Source organism: Eurypyga helias, unplaced genomic scaffold, assembly GCF_000690775.1.
Source record: "Eurypyga helias isolate BGI_N326 unplaced genomic scaffold, ASM69077v1 scaffold1906, whole genome shotgun sequence".
Taxonomy (NCBI): Eukaryota; Metazoa; Chordata; class Aves; order Eurypygiformes; family Eurypygidae; genus Eurypyga; species Eurypyga helias.
The window spans coordinates 19,248-43,297 of NW_010254424.1; the positions used below are offsets into that span (position 1 = coordinate 19,248).

Sequence of the window (24,050 nt, forward strand, 5' to 3'; positions counted from 1 at the left end):
CTACAGTGTATGGAGCCAAATGTTCCCTTCTGAGTCCCTTGAGTTACCTAGTTTTCAGAACACACCCCAGATGGCATATTTCAGTAAAGAAACAGTATTCAAAACTTACAGAAAATGCATTGACTGAAAATTAGCCAGCCAAGGATCTATCTGGAGCTTATCACCCTATAATCCTCCTCCTAGTGGACTGTGATGCTTCAGTGTATGCTGTTTACATTGGTGTTTGTTAACAACATTGGTCACACTCTTGTAAGGGTTTACAGCGTGTGGCAACCTCAGTGCTGTCAGCGTGCACTGGGCTCTGACTCCTCGTGGGTTCCAGGACCTGTTTTTACGTGTTAATCTTATTCAAGTCGTCTTTATAGATGCACAAAACTAGTTTTGAAGGGATGTTTTTAGAATGTATTATTTCAGAAGCTGAAAATCAGGATGCTGTCCAGGATGACTGCATCGTTGTGCTGGTTTTAGTTGGGATAGAGTTAGTTTTCCTCACAGTAGCTGGTATGAGGCTATGTTTTGGTTATGCTGAGAAGAATATTGATAACATACTACTGTTTGTAGTTGTTGCTAAGGAAAGTTTATATCAAACCAAGGACTCTTTCAGTTTCTCATACTACACCTGTGTTCCCAGCTGTTCTCTGCAGGAAGCTGAGAGGATACACAGCCAGGACAGCTGGCCCAAACAGACCAAAGGGTTCATCCCATGAAACGTCATGCTCAGTATATAAGTTGGGGGTAGTGGGCCGGGGGGGAGTGTGTCTCTCACTCTCGGGCTTGGTCTGGCTGTCATTGCTCAGGGACCAGCTAGGCATTGGTTGGCAGGTGGTGAGCAGCTGTATCGTTTGTTCTTTTTTCCATTATTTTTGTTGCATATTATTAGCAGTAGTGGTAGCATTATTTTCATTACATATGATTAGTAGCAATATTAGTGTTATTAGTATTGTTAGTATTATTTCTTTTGGTTTCCATCATTAAATTGTTCTTATCTCAACCTATGAGTTTTCTTCTCTTTTCCACTGATTCTTCTCCCTGTCCCTCTGGGGTAGGAGGGAGATGAGCGAGCAGCTGCATGGTAGCTGTGGTTAAACCTCGACAGCAGTGTGTAGTCTGCAATCTAAGAGGGTTGTTTCTCTCCTCCTGCCCCCAATGGCTCCTGTTCTTTTAGAAATGAAAGATAGAATTATGTTTGTTTTTCATTTGGAGGCTCTGCCTTCATCAGTAGCAGCTGCATTGTGAGAAGCTCAAACTGCTTCCATTGTCTTCTATTATTTATTATGAAGCCTGATGAAGATGTAAAAAAAAGAAAAAAAAAAAAAGAAAAAAACCAACCAAACAAACACTGCAAAACCGCAAACCAAAAGGAAACAACAAAAAATCCAACTAAAAAAAACCCCTAATGTCTGTAGTGAACAAACTGTCAGATCCAAATGTGCAAGAAAACAAGAGGTTAATAAAGTTCTGACACTACAAAAGCAAGCTTTGGTGTCCTAGGTAGAGCTGATAATTCTTCCTTCTAGTGTTCCCAGACCTCACTGGTCCAAGGGATTTTTTCATGTGAGTAGGCATAGATATAATTTGAGACACATTAAATATGTAAGGAAGTCTGGTTTTTTACTGACAAATGTGACTAGGTAGGGTAGGATGTTGAAATAAATATGTATTTACACTTACCAAGATTATTCTGTGTCTAGGTATATTCTTTTATAACGGGCATCCAGTCAGACAGGTGGATGTTGTCGGGATAGTGGTTCAGACAAAAGAGCGGGATGCCTTTTATAATTATGGAGGTAAGAAAAGTTTGTTTCTTTCTTCTTGCACTTATTAGCCTTCTAATCTTAGTTACTGTTGGAACTTTAAGGTTGTCTTATTTGATCATTGTCTGTTCTTGAAACCACTGTGCTCTTACCCTAATATAATGTGTATCTGCAGCTCAGATGACTTAGCAAACTTAGGGAAGCTACTGTTTATCTCCACAAAAGCAGGGAAACAAACAGTTAAAGCAGAGTAACTGATTCATTTGGGGTCATCTAGCGAATCTTACTTTTGATTATTGCTTTGCCACTGGACTTCACCATCTTCCTCTCCTATCTGTTCAGTTCCTTTGGTCAGATATAAACGGATTTAACGGTGCCTGCAAATGGGAAGTTACTACTTCCTTTTTTGAACCTTAGAAATCCCTTCTGACTTTTTGTATGTTTTGTCGTATCTTGGAGCCAGCTTTTAATAGCAGTCAGCAGTATGTTTATATTTAGATGTGTTAGCGCCCTAGCAAATCTAACTGAAGCATCATAGTACCAGTCCCTGCCAACGCCAGCTGGGAGTGGTCTCCTCCCTCTTGGTTTTCCCAATACTCAGGCTATTTTATTAACATGAAAACATCTGATTGTCATTTTGTTCAGCTGTCTTTTTCATCTCAAGATAAACCAGAGTGGAGCAGTGGTGATGTGGCAAGTTTCAAAAGGTGGGGGAGGTCATCTCACAGTAGGAAGGGGGAGCCAAATGTGTAGATCCTCTTGAAGCGCTTGAAGGGCTTATGTCCAGTGTCATCTTCTGCCATGGTTTTCCACCTGATGAAGCCTCTTCTTACCCAATTCCCTCGCTTAGGAAATTGAGACAGCAGCAATTCCCTGACTCACAGGAGTATTGTGAAGACACAATTGACAACTTGAACCAAGTCCCAGCTCCCACAACACCTCTAGTTGCATCATATTGCTGCAGAGTAGCATTAACTGCTGGTGCATATAGCATACCCTGCACTGGGTGCGGCCGCTGGGAGTTGACTCTCTGCTCTATAGAAATGGCCCTGCAAGTTTCTTAGAGTGGATGTTTTCTGGATTTTTTTTTCAAGTCTAATTTCTGGACGATTGTTATTACTCTGCCATTATGCTAAATAATGAGTTGACAGTGAATATTTTGAAGCACATGTTTCTCTGGCACTTGAAGTAGCACAGGCTAAACAAGCACCTAGGTTAAGAGGCGAGAGGTAATTGATGATGTAATCAAGTGTTGAAACACAAATTGAACATCAGCTATTTTTCTTTTGTTGCACTAGTATGCAAATGCAGTTATTTCATGAGAACAGAGGAGGACAGAATCAAAATGACCAAGGCAAGAACAGTTCTGCGGGCAAGGGTTTCTCATGCTGCTCTCAGCATTAAACTGGATATAAAGTAGTTGGAAATGTTTGATGAGGGCAGAAAATGGAACAACAGAAAGAAACTGCAGAGTAGGGGAACTAAGGCCTTAGTGTTAGATCAGCTGACCTTTAAGTACGGCTCTTGGTGAGCCTGCTTCCTGCTGTCCTTGCGCATCCAACTCCACTCTTTGTTCTGCAGTTCCTGTTTTGAGCTTCCAGGCTACCTGCCAGGGTGCCCCTCCCCAGCCTGCCCTCCCTTTCAGGCAGGCTGACTCCACCAGCGTAAAATCGTAACTTCTCAGGCTTGTAACTTCTTGCATCTCTCAGTTCTACAGACCCTGGTGGGTGAGTCACAGAGCAGGCGTTGCATCAGTTGGAGTGCCACACACTGCTCAGTACTTGCTCACTTTCCATCTGCTTAAAAGAGACTTACAAAGCAATTCCGCTTTTGTATGTTTTCTCTGATGGAGAACTGAGATGTCTTTGTGTCACTGCCACTGTCTCCTCCCCCCATTTCCTATCTCTCTACTTCAGAAGATACACTCCGCATTTTAAGAGAATCTTAGGTCCTTGAAGTGCTAAAACCATGCAGGCAGAACTAGTAACAAAATAATTATAAAAAAGAGGGGGGATTGACCCTTTTCTGGTTAAAAAAACACAAACAAACAAACCAACCAACAAACCCAACCCAATCAAACCAAAATAAAAACAACACCAACCCCACCCCCAAACATACAAACAAAACAACAAATCCCCGTGCTGTGAAAAACCTCCTTTTGATGTGTTTTTCTGATTGTCTTTTTGCGGCTCTTATGATCAATTAGGAGAAGGGTATCTAATTAAAGTGTAGCTAATATTTTAGCTAATGCACCCTTCTGACCTCTTTTTTTAACAAACCCAAATATTATCAGATGAAGTGCTTTGAAAGGCTGAAAAGCACTTGTCTTAAAAACAAACATGCAGAAAACCTCTGTGGGCTCACACAGGCCCTACAGGAATGATACCCTTTTTGTTGTGAAGAAATAAAAAGGAACACAGTTGTCCCATTCACCAGGTAACTTTGAGAATGCTACTCCTCCGATAGTTGATGCAAGAGTCCAAAAAAACCAAATGCGAATAAAACAAATCAGAAAAACCTCAAAAACAAACCCACAAAAAAGCAACCAAACAAAAATTTAAAACCTAAGGAGATGAGGAAGGGCGGCACAGGGAGCACAGGAAGTTTTCAAAGCTTGTAGACCCTTTGAATGCACTTAACATAGATTAATATTCTCCTGTCTAATTAGAATACAATTGCAAGAGTTTTCATTCATCTGTGCTTCAGGAATTATTTGCCTTTTGCTCAAAGCTTTTAATTGTGAACTGGGAAAACTTGGTTTCAGAGCCTTGCTCTGCTGCCAGATTCTCATTGTGGTCAAGACCAGGTTGGTTTCTCCATTTCCAGCCCTTGCATTGATGAGGAGTCCTCTGGGCTCCTAATCCTTAAATCTCGTTTGTTTTGTTCCTAAGCCCTTCTTAGGAAGCGTATCTGTCGCAGTTGGCGCACCAGAGCCAGTCACAAGCTGGAACATCTCGAAGCTGCAGTAGCGTAACAGTGAAAAGTCATCTGCTGTGTTTCGTATTGCCATTGCTGGCTTGCATTAATGGGTTGGTGTGGTGTAGGTGGGCTCCGACTCCTACTAAAGCAGCTCCTTTTTGCCTACACCAAGGAGAGGAAGCCCTACCAGCTAGGTCATTATCAGTGCTCTTGTACAAAATTAAAGCTGCTGAAAGAGTTAGGGGCAGCAGCGGGAAAGGGGGGGAGAGCATTGAGATGAGCATACTTTTGTGATGGAATTTGGAATTGCCTGCATCTTATAAATGCTGCATGTTTGTTATCGGGAATGTGCAACTGAGCTACTGGGAAACAGGAAGGCAAGACAATGACTTGAAATTGGACCCCCCCAAGTAGGGAGATTGTTTCAAAAGCGTTGAGACAGTACAAAGGCATTTTGCTTTGATGCTATGGTTCCCAGAGGAAACGACTGCAGGTATCAGTCAGTACCTTCCTGGTAAACAGTGGTGTGATTTTTTTTTTTTTTGTAGTCATGGATCCGATTTAAGGAGCAGAAGAAAATTACAGGTTCCAATTTGTGAAGACTGAAAGCTCAGTCTTGGAGATGGCTAGGAGTAAGGTGCTTGGAGCGTTAGCTGGGCATGAAATGTGATCCTTGCTGTGATTTGGCAGTTGTTTAGTGCCTCTTTATTCAGAGTGTTTGTTGGACATGCTATCTTATATACAGTCTCTCGATCTCTAGAACAGTTGATTATTTTGATAGCTTTTGAGTTTCCTTTGGCTTCTCTCATTTTCTGCTGCCCTTGACAGTGCAGTGCCTGGAGCAAAATGTATTTTTATTGGGTACTAGCAAAACAGGAAAGGTTTGATGGTTGCCACGCTCAGGAGAAGGTGTTAAGCGTTTTCAGAAACGGAAGTGACTTGTGTGCCACCAGTATGTGTACTTTAAGTTGGGAATTCTTGGCCTAGAGCAGAACCACAAGCGTGTGCTGTCTGCTGTCCTTCCTGGGTAGAGGGGCTGCCTTTCTGCTCTCCAGAACATCTGCTCACACGGGAGCGGCCAGCAGACTCTGTGTACGGTACTGGTGTGGAAAGCAATGCAGCTGGCTGTAGCAGCGCTGCTGGTCAGGTCACGTGGCTGTAGTCCCCAGTGCTGAAGTGTGGTTTTCTCACTGTGTTCCTGTGTGTTGTGCCCGGTTTCCTATTTTAATTTATCTGGTTTCAGCTTTCAACACTGATTCTTCTGACCTTGTCAATGAGATTAAACCTCTTCAGTTTCCAATACATATATTGAAGCTTCATAGTTGAAATTAGTGCTCAATCTTTTCCTGAGAATGTGCCTGTTACTTTACTGGCCATGTACATAAGCATGGTATCTGGTGCTGAGCTACTTCTGTGACCGAAACAACTGTGGAGATTTTTTCAGAGGTATATGCAGGGGTTGAATGCCCACTTTCCCTTTCAGACTGGTTGGAATGAGATATCCTTGGCAATCACTTCCTTACATATCTATGTATCTTAATTTCTTGAAACTTTTTTGCTTTTTACAGTGGATGACAGTACTGGAGTTATAAATTGCATCTGCTGGAAAAATCCCATGGTAACAGAAACATCTTTATCAGGTAATTTATTGAATAATTCTTCTTTTGACTGTACAGTTTTGCTTATGTTTTTCTTACATAATGTAGTAAATGATCAAACTTGCAGAAGAGCGAATTATAATTTTAAACTATCGCTTCCTACAGCCTGGGCCACTTTGGGAGTTTTGTATTACTTTGTGTTGTATCCAATGGTGATGCCTCTAAAACCGTCACATTATGACCTATCATGCATTTCTTTATCTGAGTAATACGGTATTTCAGTTCCATACTGTGGCACTGTTCAGAGAATCCTCTTCCTGAGGCTCTTTTTGTGACTTTGTCTATTGAGGAACTATGCTGGAAATGTGCCACATGCCACAGCTGCTGTTTCCAAAGTCAGTCCCTTCCCGCCCTTGTGATACAGGTTCCAGGATTCATCTTTTCTCTGCATTCATGTTCTCCTGCTCATGCATTTACTGTCAGTGATGAACTCAAAAGTAGCTTGAAATACAGTGGGAGGATGCCAGCAGTCTTTTACTATTTGGGAAAGTTCTAAGTATGCAGAAATTGTGCATTTGAAGTGACTCTGTTATTGCACTCAGTAACAGAAGAACTTGCTTCTTTCTCTTTGCCTTTTTCCCCACCATTTCTCGTCGATCAAAGTATGGAATACATTCTGCTTTGGACCTTCTTGACAGCTCATGTTTTAGATTGACAGCCCTGATATGGAGCTGATCAAATCCCATTGAAATAAGCATTACTAGGATCATCTGCCACTGTTAGGGTTACATACGTGTACAATGGGGAAAAGAAAGCTTGATATCAAAGTTAAAAACTCTGTCTGTGGAACAAGCTTGAATATACAGACAGATAATTCTTGCTTGCTTACATTTAACAATGATATAACAAGTGTAAATGGTTGCAACTGGAATCTAGAAGACAGCTCTCACTTAGAGAGGTGATGTGGCACAGCTTTCCAAAAAAATAATGGGAACCCACAATCAAGTCAGGTTTTTATGAGGAACTTAAATTCATTAAAGGAGTTGCATGGAATACTGCTTGAAATAGAACGAGGACACAGAATGCCTGTTTCATCATTGTGTTATTATTTCATATGTACATCAGGGGTGCTTGAACGGACACTATGTTATTAATGGAAATTAATTTGTTTGTACCTGCTAAAGAAAACAACTCCTGGCGGGCACAGGAAACCTTCTTCCAGCCTTTCATAACTGTGATCAGAGATACTCGCATCATTTATCAGGTTTTAAGTTATGAAGGATTTACTCTCTTGCAGAGGTGTGTTGGGTAAATGTGAAGTTCTGTCGAGTTGCATTCACTTCAGTGTAGACATCAAATTGCATTACAGGAATACTTCTGCCCCACCTCAGACGACTGCTTCTTCTTTTATGTAAAAAGTTCAGCTGACCTTTCTTTTCCCCTCTCATCCATCATAGCATGACAAAGCCAATTTCAAATTGATGTTTCAATTTTGCAACCCACCTCTGACATTTTCAGTGGTCTGTATCTCCTCTCTTTTACACTTTCTCCAGTGAGCTGTTTAAATAAATGTAATACTGTAAACTAACTTTGTCACCCAAAAGTTTTGCTACCCAGGATACTTGTTACCTGGGACCTTACCCCGTGTTTTTAGCAGTGTGGCTCCTGTGATGCTTAGGTGTTTGGATGAATGCAAAAGGTCAGTCCTCTTGGCCTTAATGCCTGATCCCCTTTCCCTCACTTCTTACAGGCCGTCCAAGCACACCCAACAGTCTTACTGTACTTGAACAGATGAAGAAACTCCAAGAAATAGTGAGCCAGAAAACCAAGCTGGAGATCGGGGATGTTGTCAGGGTCAGAGGTCACATCCGAACCTACAGGCAACAAAGAGAAATTCAGGCTTCGTGTTTTTGTGAGTGTTATGGATCTGTGACACACGTGACTTGGGTGTCTGCATTTGTGAGAAGAGTTAAGCTGCATGTACTCCACTGAATGATTTCTACTTTATTTTCTGGCATTTCATGTCTCTAAAGAGGTTTTCATCTGTACGTCTTCATTTCAATTTTAGCAGTGTAAGGTTAGAAAACACACTACTTCATGGCTGGGATTAGATTGCCTGTAAATGAGGCATTAAAAAAAGACCAACATGCATACACAAGAATGCTGTGCAGGTACTGCGGTTGGGTGGCTGTGAGAGTGACTTGTTCTTCAGTTGTCTTTTTGCTGCAGTAGAACACCCAAAGCCCCTGGAAGGGAGTTGGTGACCTTTTATGTCACACTTCGTCAAGGGCATTAGCTGCTTTGAGAAACGGTTGCTGTTTGTCGCAGCCTGTATAACCCATTCCACAGGCAGACAGCAGCCTATGGGCACTTTTTCCTCTGAAGCCCAGGTTCTAAACTCTCTGGCTCTGCAGAACGACTGCGAAGCGTTCCTCAACTTCGGTTGCTCAGTCGCAGCTGTGCACACAGTTGCTGCCTCGCTATCTGACGGCTCTTTGGGCAGAGCTGCAGACCACTGTTTACACCCTAGGAGCTTCCGCTTACATAACTTCTCTGTGTCTGTGCTGCTGTGAAAGAGTTAGTTTTCCCCAGTGAAGTCTTTCAGAGACAATACTGAAATGATTCCTTTGGTGTGGGGAAGACCCTCTTTTAAAAACCCTGTGTAGCTCAGAGAGAAAATCTGTAGATTTTTCAGCTCTACTGAAAATCTGAGCAAAGATTCAACCCTCCTTCCAAACAGAAGATTTATGAATACATAACCCATTCAAGAGTTGGTAATAATACCATTGTTTCGTTAAAGGAGAGCCATGCAATTCAAACAGCTTTCACTTTGGCCCAAATAGTACTGTGTTAACTTCATCTAATGGATAAAGACTGCTGAAAGGTAAAATAGAGATCATAAATTCCAGTTAAATAAGTTGTCAGACAAAAACAACATCTGCAGTGCAGCACAGCAGGTCATTTACCTCCTTGTAAACTGTAAAAGCAGGAGTGGCCTTTGTGGTTTTGTTTCTAAGAAAACAACAGTGAACAAAAATTGCCAATTTAATACTGTCATGTGAAGCTCTGTTGTGCTGCCTCAGGTATGCCTGCTTAAAAGGTTGGTATGTCAATTCTGGCCATGTGTGTTCTTTCTGCTACTCCAGATAAAGTGGATGATCCCCTGTGTGATGTGCAGATTTCAAGAATGCTGGAGCTTCCCTGCCTGTATAGAGAAGTTTATGATAAACCTTTCCAAGGCCCCGAGGAGGGACAGAGGTAAATGCACCAGGACCAGTCTGGATACTGCAAAGTGTGGGATCTTGTTGTTTATTTGTTACTGTAATAACTGTGGAGAAAGAACGGGGCTCCACTCTGATTTAGACTCTGCACAAGCAAGCATGCAGTAGCAGCCTGCTTTTCTCCAAAATAATTGATGGTCCATACAGATGAGATACTTGTCTGTAATCTGAGGAAAGAAATATAATGCTGAACCAAAGTGAATATTAGGTAGTTAACAAAATACTGTGTAGAGACCTCTTGCATCTAGTAAAGAAAGCTGGGGTTTGGAGCAAGATTTGGGGGTAAGGTCAACAGATTAGGTGGAGTATCCTCGCATGATTTTGGAGCTATTCCATCGAAATTTTCTCAACTTCTGCTGCCCGTGTCGTTGTCGAATCACAAATGCATAACCTCAATAAAGGGAGCCAACACCCATTCCCTCAGAATTCAGTTCAAGGGCAGCCGGGTGCTTATTGGCAGGTCTGATGCATGCAGTGTGGATGCATAGATTGCAGATCGTAAAAGCACAACACTGTTACAGCAAGTGATTGAAGAGCAATGGATGGTTGGATGTTTATTGCACATAAAAATGGTCTGGTATAATTACGGTTTAAATTCAGATGTTTTTAAGGACAGTAAAATACCTTTTGACCTTTGAAAACCAGTCTAGCAGGCTAACTTTAGGCAATTGTTCTAAAAAATGTTAGTAACATTTCTTGGCTTTTGACACCATCTGTATTTCTTTGTAGTGGCCTGGAGGGTCAGCATTTCTCCATCAGTATGCTGCATGAAAAAGTGAAAGGCTTTCTAATAGAAAACAAAATTCAGACCTTTTACCAACAGGAGTTGGAAACAATTGATACTCTGGTGTCACTGGCTACTGTGCACCTACCCAGTCCCAGCTGTCAGGAGGTGAGTGAATGGAACTGGTTCTAGGTGGGTTTTTTGGGGGGGCGGAGGAAGTAATAATACCAGGTACTCTTTTCAAGCCATAAAGCACCAGGTGAGAGACTGGTGCCTTCAAAGGATTAAAAAACCGCAAGTGCTTTAGCTGTATGCATGAGTTATTTACAAAGCTTGAGGAAACCTTGTCACTGGACTGCAGAGAGCCACATGAAAGTTCCGCTAAGGGTGATCTTGTATGAGGGCTGAGCAACCTCAGTCTGCAACAGGCACTAACTTGCTTAGCTCTGTAAATAGTGGAAGTATCGGAATAGAATATCCCTTTAAGGTGCTTGAGCTGTTTTGGGATGGGTATTCGAGATCCTGAATTTGATCAGAAGAAGGGAGCACAAAGTCTTTGTCTTGTTTCTCATTTGAAGCTCAGTATATTAACCGAGATGTAGCTTTCAAAAGGAGGTTGTAACACGTGGATGGACGGTCCTTCCTGCTACGTGTTTCTCTTGTGGGAAATCCCTAGCTGTGAAAGGCCATGATTGAAAGGAGCAGAAGGTGGGTTGTAAATGAAATCAGTTTACATACAGCTGCATGTAACCAAACTGTTAAGAAACTTTCCAGTGAGCTAGTATGCGCTTCATCAACTGCAGAATGGGAAATAGAACAAAAAAACATATTGTAAAATGGCTTTATGTTGCTCTGTGTTATTTGGATAAATTACAAACCAGATTCTCAACTGGTGTGAAGTGGTAGATTTCTGCAAAAGTAACAGTTATGGCTTTTACCATGTTACCAATGGCAACTGAAACTTCAACTAATGTATTGTGACTCACTTGTTTACTTTTGGGGTTTCTGTAGAGAAATAAGTCCATGGCAGTCATTTTCACTGCCTGATTCTGAGATGAACTGTAAAGTTAAGTGCTATGTTATCTTAACATCTGACGTTTGTTTAATTCTTAAAAACCAACCAGCCACACAAACAAAACCAAAAAAACCCCACAAAATGCCGTTTCTTGTAGGTGAGGTCAAATAATAGTGAAAAGTGACTATTCTCGTTAGCCTAGTTCATCTGCTTCTTGATAACTGTGTCTTTTATTTTTGTTACAGGCATTTTGTTGCTTGCTGTAAAGCAAGCATGGATATAAACCATAACAGGAGCTACTCTTGTTTTTGACAGAGAAGTTTAATACTAAAATACCTAACACAGGACAGGGTATTTTTTTCTAAACTAGCTGGAACAGTATTAGAAGTTCCCAAACACTTTATATTAGGGAAGTAGTGGTCATTGTGACTGATACTGGAAACTTTCATCTCTGAAGTTTCAACACTTATAGAAAGATCAAGATGAATAACTTGCAAAGCCATTTAAAGTAGAACAAAACATAAACACACAAAAAGAAGAAAAAAATCCCAACCAAACCAAAAAAACAATGTAACATCAGTGTTGTTAGCAAGCATGAAGAGCTACCAAAATAATTAATAGTTGCTCCTGACCATGATGCAAGGGTGTGAGTATATGTCCCAGGAATTTGGGCACACATGCTTATTTAGAAATTGCAGTTCTCCCTGTTGCCCTTTGGTATTAATTCCTTGCAAAGAGGCTTACATATATTTGCATAAGAAATAACCTGCAGTTGTCAAGTGACCTGAATGCCTTAGGAAGAGCACTTGAGTAATGCTCTGGAAATGCATTTTGTTGTTTCTCTGCTCTGTCTCTCGAAGGTTTCAATGCTCATAATTGGCAAAGGGTCAAGTACCCAGTTTGATCCATAAAAATAAGTGTAAAAATCTGAATTCTCTCCCTCTTCCTTTCTTTTCCCATCTGTAGTCTTCTGTTTTGCATTGCCCTCAAACCATAAGGGTAAAGGAAGCTGCTAATGTGGAACAATGTTATTTCATGCTTATTTGGCAAGGCAGGAGCTAGCTGAGGGGACCAAACTAATGAGGCCACACTGCAATGTACACGCTTGTTCACTTGTGCTTTTTCTGGATCTGAAAGGATGAGTTATTTTGATGTGCAACTTAGGTTTTTACGTGGATTCCAGTGTTCTAAAACACAATTGCTGTTAAACTTTTTCTTGCCTCTCTCTTCCTTTCTCTGTGATCCGAGGATATGTGCTGCACCCCCTTCATGTCTCTCCCAACTTTTAAAGTACTTGCATATAGTGTTCATCTTAGTGGGAGTGTATCTACCCTTGGAATATTTTCTCCAGGGAGGTGGTGAGCTGCTGTGGAGTGACTGGCAGCGGAGCAGAGCAGGGAGTGAAGGTGGAAGGAGGTAGCTGGGATAGCTTGAGGTAGGCAGCATCTCTCTGTTCCTTTTCAGCATTGCCGTACGTGAGCCCTGTCCACATCCCATACATGTCCCACATACCTAGTGCCAGTCCTAATGGCTCCCCAGCAGTGCATTCTTCTGCTTCTCCAGAATAAATTTCTGTGTAGAAGATGCACATGGCAGAACTCAGATCATGTCCTTCTGCTCTGACATATACTGGGGAACATTTAGTTTTATAGTTTTTAGAGTTTTATTTGGGTAAGAGAATTGGAAGGCTTGGTGTTTTTAAAAAATAATTAAAAATCAGCAAATCTGTTATGATTTTTAAAACCAGTGGAGCTTTATTTCACATAACCAGTGCCCCCTCTGAGCTGTAGCCTTTCCCTTGGCCCTTAAAACAAATGACTTTTTGAGACTGGAAGGGTGGGTACCACAGGGAAGACTGCAAATTAAAAAAACCAGAACAAGTAATCTTGTGCTTAGGGAACCCAAAGGGTTTACTTGCTGGGCTTAGGCAATTATGTTTGGCAAATGCACAAGCCTTTGGTTCCTTCTTTCTTTTTTCTTTTCTTTTCTTCTTTTTTTTTTTTTTTTTTAAAGAAAACTGCATGTGAACTTGATTCATCCAGTTTCTCAACTGGATTAAATATGACTTGCAACCAGTCAGTCTTGATTAACCATTTTTATGCACTTCTTCCATGCATAAGCTATAGTCTGTGCTATTGTAGTATTACCATTCCAGTCTGTGTATGTCACTAGCTTGGACACATAACTTGGGTTGTGCTTTCCGGACTCTGCTGTTTGTACTTCTCCTGATGTGAATATTATCTCAAGGTCAGCCATGACAGTAGTTAAAGCAGGGAGTTTTACAGTGTTGTTCATACTTACTGTATATATTGTACTGAAGGTACATTACACATTCTTGATGTTATGTGCTTGTCTTCCTGCCTCTTGAGGAAGCTTCACTGCTACTTTAAATATGTATATTGCAAAGCTTATTATAGGACCTCAGGACTGACATGTCCAAAATCACTATTACTAAAATTGTCACCTGTTTAAGCCAAGGATTAAACATTGCATGAGGAATTGCAAAGGGCAATTCCATGAGCAGAATCACGTGTGTGGTTATACCAGGAAACTTACCATCAGGGTGTGTTGTGATTCATAATGAGCCAAAGGTTACATACTTTCAGTGTTTGGAACAGACTAATTCCTGTACCACTTCATTCTTTGACCTGTTACTGATTGTATAGAGTTTGTCTTGTCTTAAAGATCTGGGAATAACTGGTTGCAGAGCACCAGCCCACTAAGCTGTGTGAGACCCACCAGATGGAATATATTAATATACCAGCTGAATTCTGGAGATATGAATTCTTCTGTTGGCTTTGCTACAAAGTCCTTGGCTGGCCTTGGGAAGGAAGGTAGTGATGGTATAATCGTTATTTAATAGCTGCTTCTCTCTCTGAGGGGGGAAAATGTGTTTTGTAAAAGTGATGAATGATTTTTGGATGCTCCTGCATTTGGATGTACAGCTTTGTTTATTTGAAAAGGACCTAATGTGGGAGGGGGAACCCCTGCTGTCAGCACTTCAGTGAACCTGAAATTGTGCACCCTGAAACTATGGCATGCTGAAGGGGGGCACTGCAAAAAAGGGGTGTCATCATCGTGAGAAGTAAATTTAAAATCCAGATTCAAATCTTGCTGGTGCTTTGGATCGGCAGTTGAAGTACTTAATATCTGCATTTCTTGGATGAAAAGCTGTGTAAAAGTTAAGTGACAGCTAATAAGCTGTGACTCAGAAGGAACTACGTTAACAGCTACCATGCATCTTTAACTGTTGAAATGCAAGCATTTTTCAATCTCCTCCTTTCAGTAAAGCAGGGATGTGAAATCACATGGGATTTCATTGTCCTAGATTTCTTCTCTCTGTGTATAGCCCCACGTTCAGTCTCCTGTAGGTTTCTGCTCTGTAGACTAAATGACAAACTTAGGTGTCATTGGCTAGGAGGGGGGATCCAAGTCCAGAGGAAAGGAGGCCCTGGTTTGGCATAAAAGAAAGCGATAAGGTATTGGGAAGAAGTACTATTGACTTCTGAATTAGCAGGATGGATGCTGGAAGTATTTGGAGTGGACCAAAAGAACAGATTAAGTTATTTTTAGATTGTGTTCACAAAGAAACTCTTCAATTGTTGCCTTACTCGGGGGGATGGAGGGGAGGAAACATGTTCTAGAGCACGCTAGGAAAAAAACTCAAACTTTCCCCATCATGTCAGGGTAATATTGAAGCCCTTGAGGAGGGCAGGAGGCCTCGTTTGTTCTTCGGGAACAGTCCTTCTGCCATGGAGCCCTTTCCCTGGGACTCTGCAGCACGTATGAGAGGGTGCTGATATGTAGAAGCTGCTGATTCCTTTTCTCACTCCCAAGCCTGCCTCTCTGCAAGTCAAGGGGCTGCCTGGGTGAAGGCATCCTCAGTGATTCTGTTTCAGCATCCGTCCAGGCTGAGCTGTGTGTCAGTTCACACAGAGTCTGTTTTTAATTATCTCCCTTTTCTGACAGGATCTCAGTGTTAAGCCAAACCGAATAATTATCCTGTTTCTTTGGAGATATTTTTATCTTTTTTTTCTCCCCAAATGTTTACTTTCACATTAAAAATTGATCAGAGTCTTGAGGTGGCTGCTTTGCTAGCAGTTTTAGATTCTTGCGGATTTATTACTGCCTTTGAGTGAGAGGCAAAGTCTCTTCACTTTACATATGGCTATGAGAATGTGCTTTTCCATGAGAAAATACTCACTCTCCGCTTAACCCTTCCTGCTCCGTTTTATGTTTCTTTCTTCGGTTCATCAGCAGAAGCAGTATGAAGAGAAACGTGATAGTGGTATTAACACTGTGATCAGAATGGTGTCCAGATGTGTGGTCACGTTTGTAGCTAGAAGCAGTGTCTGTTGTTATCCAAACTGATACAGCTGTGGTGGATGAGGAGAGGCAAACATTCAGGCGAAGAAGTCCTTCAGTCCCAAACAGAAGGAGAGAACTGAACCGAGAATAATAGCCATTGTTCTGTGTGAATTGTTTTGAACTATTAGGCAATTATTTGAGTGTCGATTAGAGAGGAAAAAGACAGCTGTTGTGGGGCAGAGAAAGGGGAATATGTGATTATGGCCTACTGAAATACTGAGGATTAGCTGGAGGGAAGGGGATGGAGAAACATGCTAATGCTAATAACCCTATTGGATCTCTGAACTGTTCCCAGCTAGGCACATCAGCTTCCAGTCTTAGGAGCAGTCGCAGTTTCACTTTAGACTTGCAAAGGGATCGAATGAATGTTTCGTGAAAAGATATTCTTCCATTGCTATTGTGGTGTCTGTTTCACGTCTTTGTGTGAATTCATTCTGGTATGTGGTGGCTGCCTGTTTTACTCCCAAGGCTCCTGTGGGTGCATCTGGTGAGTGAAGTCAGGTTTGTCAAGTCTGATACTTTGGTTGAGGACAGGATGGGAGCATTTACAGGGATAGCTGGAGAAAGGGCTTGGCAAATCTTGCTTTGGTTGCTCTGGTGTGGTTCTAGTTACCACATGTTGGTCTGTGGGAAGCAGTTTAGCTCTGTTCTCAAAGAAAACCACAGGGAGCACAGTGTACTCCCAACAGATGAGGAAACAACAATTGGGGAATTTAAGCAGTCTATGTAGATAAATGGGAGGATGAAGGACATAGCAGGACGGAGAGAGAGAGATGGAGAAGAATAAGTTGCTGTCTGGCTCTTGTCTACTCATACTTTATCCTCTCCACAACTGACTCTTTATTTCCTTCCACTTCCCTAGCTGTCATTTCACTGTCTTAGCTCTGCTCTACTTCCAAACAAACACTGCTTTTCCCTGATTTCCCCCCCCCCCCCCCCCTTTCCTTCCTTCCTACTTTGTTAGATGTGTCCCAAGCACAGACCCTTTGTTCTAAATAACTTCCTCCCTCAGTTTCGGACTTCCAGGCATATTGTTCTCCTTTCACAAGAGACTCATCTCCCACCTCCCCTCAAAACTGAATCCCTTGTTCCCTTATCTCATATACCTGTCTTAATTTCTTGCATGCTCTTTCTCCTTTCATTTTATTAGGCTGTGGAGAAACTCTGGAGAGCATGAACAAAACGTGTGAAAATTTGGAAACTAAAGGGACAGCAAATACTGTTCTTGCCAGTTTCTTCCTTTTTCTTGGACACTGCCTGAGTTTTGAACCAGGAGATGGGAATTCAATCCCCACTGCTTGGATTCCTTGAATTACTAAATGAAGAAACATGTGCAACAAAATCCCCTGAAGTCCTCTTGCTCTTGAAAGCATCTGTAGCTTTTGCTGGTAACTTCAGCTGAGCTGAGATTTCTTACCATCTGCTTCATTCCTTTCTTCCCATCCAGGTGAAGCCAAAAAGTGACTCCAGTTCCAAAAGGATTCACAGTGTTTTTAAGGAAGCAATAAGGATGCTGCAAGAAAAAGGGGTGGTTTTCCAGAAACCTGGTAGCTCCAAGGACTTATACCATGTAAGGAACTGAGCTGTGGTTGCAGAGAGATCAGGGGTATGACTTTCTTTCAGAAAGAGTAGAAATGTGTTAGAAACAAAAGCTGGACATCCAAGTGCTGTCTGTTTGCTCAAAATTATCAAAATAAGCTGTTATCTGCAGCTTATTTCACTTTTGATACACTTTTACCTCTGTATCACCCCCTGAGTTGTTCTTTGTGTAGGTCGGCACCAGACTGAAGCACTGCCACTGCTCAAGCGCAGTCTGTGTTCACGAGGTTACCAAACCGGGCGTTGGTGCAGCTGAGCACGCTGAAGCCTGAGGCTTGGGACAGGTCTCTTCTTATCGAAGTGGGTTGAAACTTGGTGGGCTGCTGAGTCTGTTGCCCTTCTCTGGGTTCTGAGTTCTGGCACATCATGGATGCTGCTCATGGTACTGAAAATAACAACTGAAGATGTAACATTCATTATTATTCTTGGAGGCAGTATACGGTGCAGGCCGTAGTTATGACAGTGTTAGTTTAGAATACTTCATGGCCTTGAATTGTGTTTTGGCAGTCACGGCATCTACTGTGAAACAGCCTGCTGTAAATTGCCTGTTTTTTCTGTTTTCTCCAGGTGACTGACCATGATAAGGAGCTGCTTAAAGTGACTCTTGATGCGATTAAAGAAGACTGTCGAAAACCGAGGCGTAAGTAACACTGTGATCAAGGCTCTGATGAGCTGGTGCTGATACACTGATGACATTGTCTTCTCCTGCTGCTGAATTAGATGTGCTTCTTGTCCTTACCCTTGAACTCAGAGCTAAGTTGCTGGTGTGGCTAATCAGTATAGCTAAAAGCAGGAGTGCAAGAGCAGCTTTCTGTGAGCATGGAGAGAGAAAGAGCAGGTGTGCCCAGCAGGAAGCAAACCTCTCAGATCTGAAATAAGCAGCCATTGTCTTAGATCTATATCTTTTGAGATTTTGGGAGGAACCAAATGTAATGAAGTTAGGTCAGCACCTAGCAGCTGTTGCTTTGCACTAGGGATAAGTAGCAAATCTTGCTAGTTGGGTTTCTGCAGGGGAGTTGACACAGAAGTGACCGTATGGAAAGGTGAATTCCCCGCCTCCATTAAGTCAACAATAAAAATTCCTTAAGTCAGTAGATTCTACATTCAGGTAGAGCTCAGATGGTTGTTCTTTGCAAGTAGGGATTTTAGTCTGACAAAATCCTCTTTTCAGATCATGTACCTCATATGGCTTCTGGGCTATCCCTGTCCCTCAAGCCTATTGTGCTTGACTTGAATGTCTGCTAATTACACAGGTATGTTGCTGCAGAGTTTCTTTCAATTCACTGGGCAGAATGTGTCAGCAGGGATCACTTGCTGCTGGAGTGCAGCTATTTGTGGGGTAGAATGTGCTTTAGTACAGAATAAATGACTAACTAGAATGTAAGGCATATAATCTTAAATCGCTCATATCCTTATACTATCATAATAGTGCTTGTAGGACCTGGTATATGATGGTTTTCCTGTGGTGAAAAAAAGGCTGAGTGAAGTGGTGTTATTGGTGAGTTTTCAGCTGGCTACCTTAAGCAGTGGTGCAATTGCAGACAAGGTTTGTAGGTGGAGGTAAAAGTTCTGTCCCTTTGGGGGATGGAGGGAGTAGGTGTTACCTACCGGGCATGCAGGTGAAGATGGGCCTGAGGCTGTTTCAGTGCAACAAGTTGCCACAGCACATTGTTTTATTGTCCTTTATCCAATTAGAAAATACAAATCTCTGTAAATGACAAATCATTCATCTGCCTATCTTCTACATCAGGAAGTTCTCCTGGGAACCCATTTTCTAGTATAATTGTGCCGCTATAAAGGCCAGAACCTGGACACAGTTGACAGAGGGCAATGAGCGACTGCCTGGTGTTTAACTCCCCTCTTGTCCATTATCATACTGGTGAGGTACTCTGTGCTCCATGAGAGGTTGGGAAGTTCTTTTTCCCAGTCAGGAGGATTCAACAGCAGAGAGAAACTCATAGATCAGTCACAGAAAAGACTTTGAGAAGTCCTGAGTCCTCAAAGCCATGTTTTCCATACTAAGCAGGTTAAAAATAGCAACTGCTTTACAGAGCCTCTTGTTCTCCTTGAAGCTTTCCACCTACTTAGTTTCCTATTGTAAAGAGGACAATTTCCAGGTCAGTCTCTCTCTCTCTGCTAGTTTTCAGAAGGACCATTTCAATGTCCTGATCACTGGTAGCAGAAGATGTTGAGAAGGAAAGCAAGAAGCTTCAATCAAAGCCAAGAGGGTGCTGCGGGTATCGTACTGTCACCGAATGATGCAAGAGCACGGAGCTCGCTGTAACTGTCGGCCCCCCTCTGCTGGTGGGACGGGCAGTCTCAGCCACCCGCTTGGCCTTGGCTAGCGAGAAAACAAGAACTAATACCTCAAGGGCTTTTGCTTGTTTGTTGCAAGAAATTCCTACTCGTTTTCCTGTAAGAGTGATATTAATCATCCATGACAGGCAGATTGATTTATGATAAACCCAACTCTTCTCTCCAATGAGTTACCTCTCTGCCAGTTTCCAAGGCAATACCTCACCCCATTGCTTTTGTTGTGACACATTCTCAGGCCCAACCCAGCTGCCTGGAACAATTGTACAAATAAAAAAATCTTCAGCGTGCCCAGTCAGAGCTCCACAAAGGCTGATCTGTGATGCGCCTACATGACGGTCCTAGTCCTTGGCTCCATTTGTAATTCAAAACAGCCTGATCTTAAATGCCCCCATGCGAGGCCACTGGGGGTCTATCTAGACAGCCAGGAAAGCATGACAGTGTGTTTTGACTCCAGACTGAACTGTAAAATGGTAGATTTACTCCAGATTGGTTTGTTTCTTTTTTGTTTGTTTGTTTGCTTTGACAAATTGCTCTGGTTTTTAGTCTTAGATGAGGCTAATAGAGGAAAAGAATAGAAACACTCGAAGTTAAATTTAATATGTCAAAATGGATGCTGTGTGAGATGTCCACAGTGGGCAAACAGCAGTTCTGTAACTGTCTTCTCTGATGCTGGCAGTCAGGCAGGGTGGTTAATCGTAGCCAGGCTTACCTCAGCTGGCGGGCAAAAGCTAGAACCCAGTATGTCCATGAAAGAGGGCCAGCATCACTCCACTGCAGGCAGTGTACTTCTTCAAAGTTGGGTTACTGGGCATGTTTCTGGGTTACTTAAAGGTTGTAGACACCTGCAGCTACCCCAAAATGCCATTTTCTACCAGCATCTGGGAGGGAAGTATGTATTGTACTGTTGGGTAACACCTGAGTCACTAATCCAGTTCATTGAGAATAACTTAAGTTATTGTAGATCAGGGATGGGCACTTTAACCTTCTTATGACAAACCTACGACTCATCTAAAACGCAGCTACCCACTTTGTTTGCAACAACAGTCACTATGGCCAGGTGGAGGCATTGTTCTCTTCTCTGCGCTTATCCATCCTTGGGTGGTGGATGCATTTTTGGCTACCAGCCACAAAGGTCTTTCATCATACTGGATCACTGATTTCTAAAGAAATACCTTTGCCCAAATCACAGCCTAATAGGCTGAACTGCTTATTTTCCAGTACTCAGCATTGCCTCCTACCTACCTGTGACTTTTCTCAGCAGCTTTTAAGTCAATTCTGGGGCTCAGCCAATTCTAGGGTGGAGATTGGCAAAAATAAAACCAAAGGCAGGAACAACAAAATATAGGGATCTCCTTGGCATGTGGAAATTTCTCAGTACGCTTCTCAAATGTATCTCATGTGAGCTGAGGAGGAAGAAAGTAATTTGTGCTGATGTCTCGTTTATGCTAGTTTTGCTTTGTTAGCCTTGGAGGAGGAAGAAATCTGTTGTGTTCAGTACTCGGTGAGAATGGGAGCCTGCAGCTCTTATGTTCAGTGGGTTTGCAGGGTCTGTCAGGGGGAAACGTTTAGTGGGACAGCTGATCTTCAAACGGTGGTTCCACCAGGCACTCAGTAGCTGCGTGCAATACTGCAGTCATTAAGGACCTTTGTCTCTGGCTTGCCCTCTAGGAAAGCGGATTATTTTTACATGTCTGTTCTTGTACTTTTTCAGGGTTAATTCCTCTTAAAAGGAGATAAAATTTGATACTGAAGTTCTGTGACTTTCTACTCACATAATTTTCTGATCAGTCTGAAGTGCAGGGGTGGGATTACATTGCTGTGTGAATGAAAGCTGCACTGTAACAGTTTTTCCACAAGATGCCAGCATTGGGCAAGCAGTTGCAGGTGCTGGCCACGAACCTTCCTTCTCTTCTAGACGGTTTTGAAGTTGGGTATGAGCAAAAGGATTTTCATTTGGTTTCTTCTGCAGCTGCAGAAACTGGATGGCATTCACAGGTGGACAGTGGAGGTACCCTTAAGTTGTTAACCTCATCATCAGGTTGTACTGAGTAAGGCCTGTCTATTGGAGTTTGCAAGACTGATCATCTTTCACCCTCAGTACTAGTGTTACAGCCCTGACACTTCCCAGAAAAGGCTGTGGGAACAGTTGGTAATTGGAGAACTCTAGGCACAGGCTGGATCTCTTCCTTCTGAATACGTACATCTCTGCTTTACCACCTAGGGCCTTCCTCTCCAACAGCTGTGGGTTTGTCATGACTGCTCTGGATTATGATAGTTAAAAAGAGGCAGTTAGACTGAAGCCTTTCCTCTGTGCCTGGCTGCATATTTATTTTTTTTTTTTTCCCTGCAGATGCTGAAAAAGGTTGTCATTTCCTTCATGTCCTGAGTTGTGTTCGGCAGAGCTACAACCCCTCTCTGGCTGAAGTGGTGATGCATCGTGTCTTGGAACTGCTGGAGAGTAACAGTGATGTTGTCAGCACTATGGAAGGATATTATATGGCATTTTAGAGATAGAAGATAAGAAACTTCCATTCTCCTTCATTCAGGATAAAAGAGGGAAGGACAAGAGGTTGAGTGACCCTGAAAATCTGCTATTGTCTGATCTGATGTAGACATGGGGAAAAAAGAGCATTCTGATTCTCCAAATGCTGTTGTTCAGCTCCAGAGAAGTAGCCCAAATACTTGGTTTAATATTTTTGCTGACTTCCTCGCTATTCCTAGTGAAAGTTGTAGCAAACTGATTCTGGACATCCTAATGCAGCAGGGGAGCTGGAAAAGAAGCTGGGCTCTTCCCCTGCAGTGAGCTGTGACAGGGCACTCCTCACATTTACACCCAGTGAGCCCTAAAGAAAAGTCACTGCTGAAGAGCACTGTTCACAGCACTGGTCACGCCAGGACTCATTTTTCTGGCTTAGAGACTGATCATGTGATTTTTCCGTATGGTAATAACTGGATGTTTCTTTTTATGTATTCTTTATAATAGCTAGAGAAAATACATGCAAGCAAGCAAACAAAGGATTTGCCTGTCCTTCCTGGCAGTGCTGGTGTACCCGTGTCTGTAAATACGTATTCCTGAATGTGCACAGCTTTCCCACTCCCAAAGCAGTCCTCACTTTTCTCTGAAAAGTAATATTCAGGAATGGGGTCCTGCATCCCGTCCCCATCCTGCAACCTTGCCCGCAGCTTGTTAAGCCTGCCTGGATTTCCCTGGCTACCATGTGCACTACTGATGCATGGTGTTGTGGATTCTGTTCTGAACAGAATTCCAAAATCGGCCATCGTTTTGCTGTTCATTTTTAAATAGCTCCCTACATCACTAATGCTAAACCATCAATCAGATGCTTTAGAAAATACAAAAGCCAGAAAGACCCACTGCAATCTCTGTGCTTCTTGTTGCTTTTTGAGTCTTCTGTGCCTTGTCACCTTTGGAGAAGAGCACTATCCATATCTGTGTTTGCTGAGGAACACAAGACATTGATGAAATAACATTGGCCTGAAGAAGGTTACTATGCAGGGTGTTTAATTGGGTATAATCAGAACTCTGTTATATCCTCCAGTTCAAAGCCCGGAGCTGTTCGGTATTAATCCTTGGAGAGGGCTTGCTGCTGCTGGGGCTTGTCTAATTAATCTGTTTTAATTAATGGTGTGGTGGTGAGACCTTTAACTTGAAAAGAGTAGAAGGGTTTGCATGTATCCTTCCTCTTTCCTCTGCACCTTCCCTGTAACATTTGAAATAGCAGGCTCCCGGCAGGCAGAGGTAGTGGTAAAGCCCTATAAGGATTGACATAGCAGGGAAAAATAAACCATATGCCTGAGGAAAGCCAGTGAGTAGCCCCATGCGTGCCAGGTCTCTGCTTTGTTGTTACATTATATGCCTCATTCCAAGCCCTGGCTGCAGTGAGATATAGGCTAAGAGAAAGGCATGACAAAATATTTGGCATTTGCGTTCAGAGGCCTGTGGAAAACTCTGGCCTTAAAGAGATAGTGCGTTTGTCTGTAGTGGAAAACTATGTATGAATCATTCTTTTGCTGTAAATTCCCTACTTGCTGCAGGGCTCCATAGTTGGTTTCCCTGCAGGCTGCCCTGCTCCTAGCATTGCTGCTCTCTTTTGAGATGGGTGCCTTCTAGTCACATCCTTATATGGGCCGGAACAGGTGTTGAAAGGATGTACCTGTGCTGAAGGGAATAAAAGAGGATTAAGAAAGAATTCTCAAAGTTGTCTGCCTTCCCTTCCCTTGAACATATTTGGAAAGTAGGGAAAAAAATCCAGGTTCTGAGGGGAACTGCAACTTTTACACCTACAGAAAGGTCTGGTTGGCCACCTTTCTCCAAAGGTGACAAGGGGAGATCTGCTTCTCGAATTCCTGCTCCGATTACTGATCTGTTTGAAGCGATGCTTAAAAACCAAGGCTGTCTATGGAAAAAATAGTTTGGAAGTGCCATTCCGAAACTCAGACTCACTTCAGGAGTGAACC

The 24,050-nt window shown here is 42.4% G+C and overlaps 1 protein-coding gene across 1 annotated transcript in view; it reads left to right on the forward strand.

Moving 5' to 3' along the window:
• OBFC1 (oligonucleotide/oligosaccharide-binding fold containing 1) overlaps window positions 1-22,082 on the forward strand; it is a 25,715-nt gene extending 3,633 nt beyond the window's left edge. Inside the window, exons 2-9 of the mRNA XM_010152955.1 lie at window positions 1,692-1,787; window positions 6,242-6,313; window positions 8,022-8,183; window positions 9,418-9,529; window positions 10,282-10,444; window positions 17,107-17,229; window positions 17,826-17,898; window positions 21,925-22,082. Coding sequence (XP_010151257.1) covers window positions 1,692-1,787; window positions 6,242-6,313; window positions 8,022-8,183; window positions 9,418-9,529; window positions 10,282-10,444; window positions 17,107-17,229; window positions 17,826-17,898; window positions 21,925-22,082 — 959 coding nt within the window. The remainder of the gene's footprint in view (window positions 1-1,691; window positions 1,788-6,241; window positions 6,314-8,021; window positions 8,184-9,417; window positions 9,530-10,281; window positions 10,445-17,106; window positions 17,230-17,825; window positions 17,899-21,924) is intronic.
• Window positions 22,083-24,050: the final 1,968 nt, after the last annotated feature.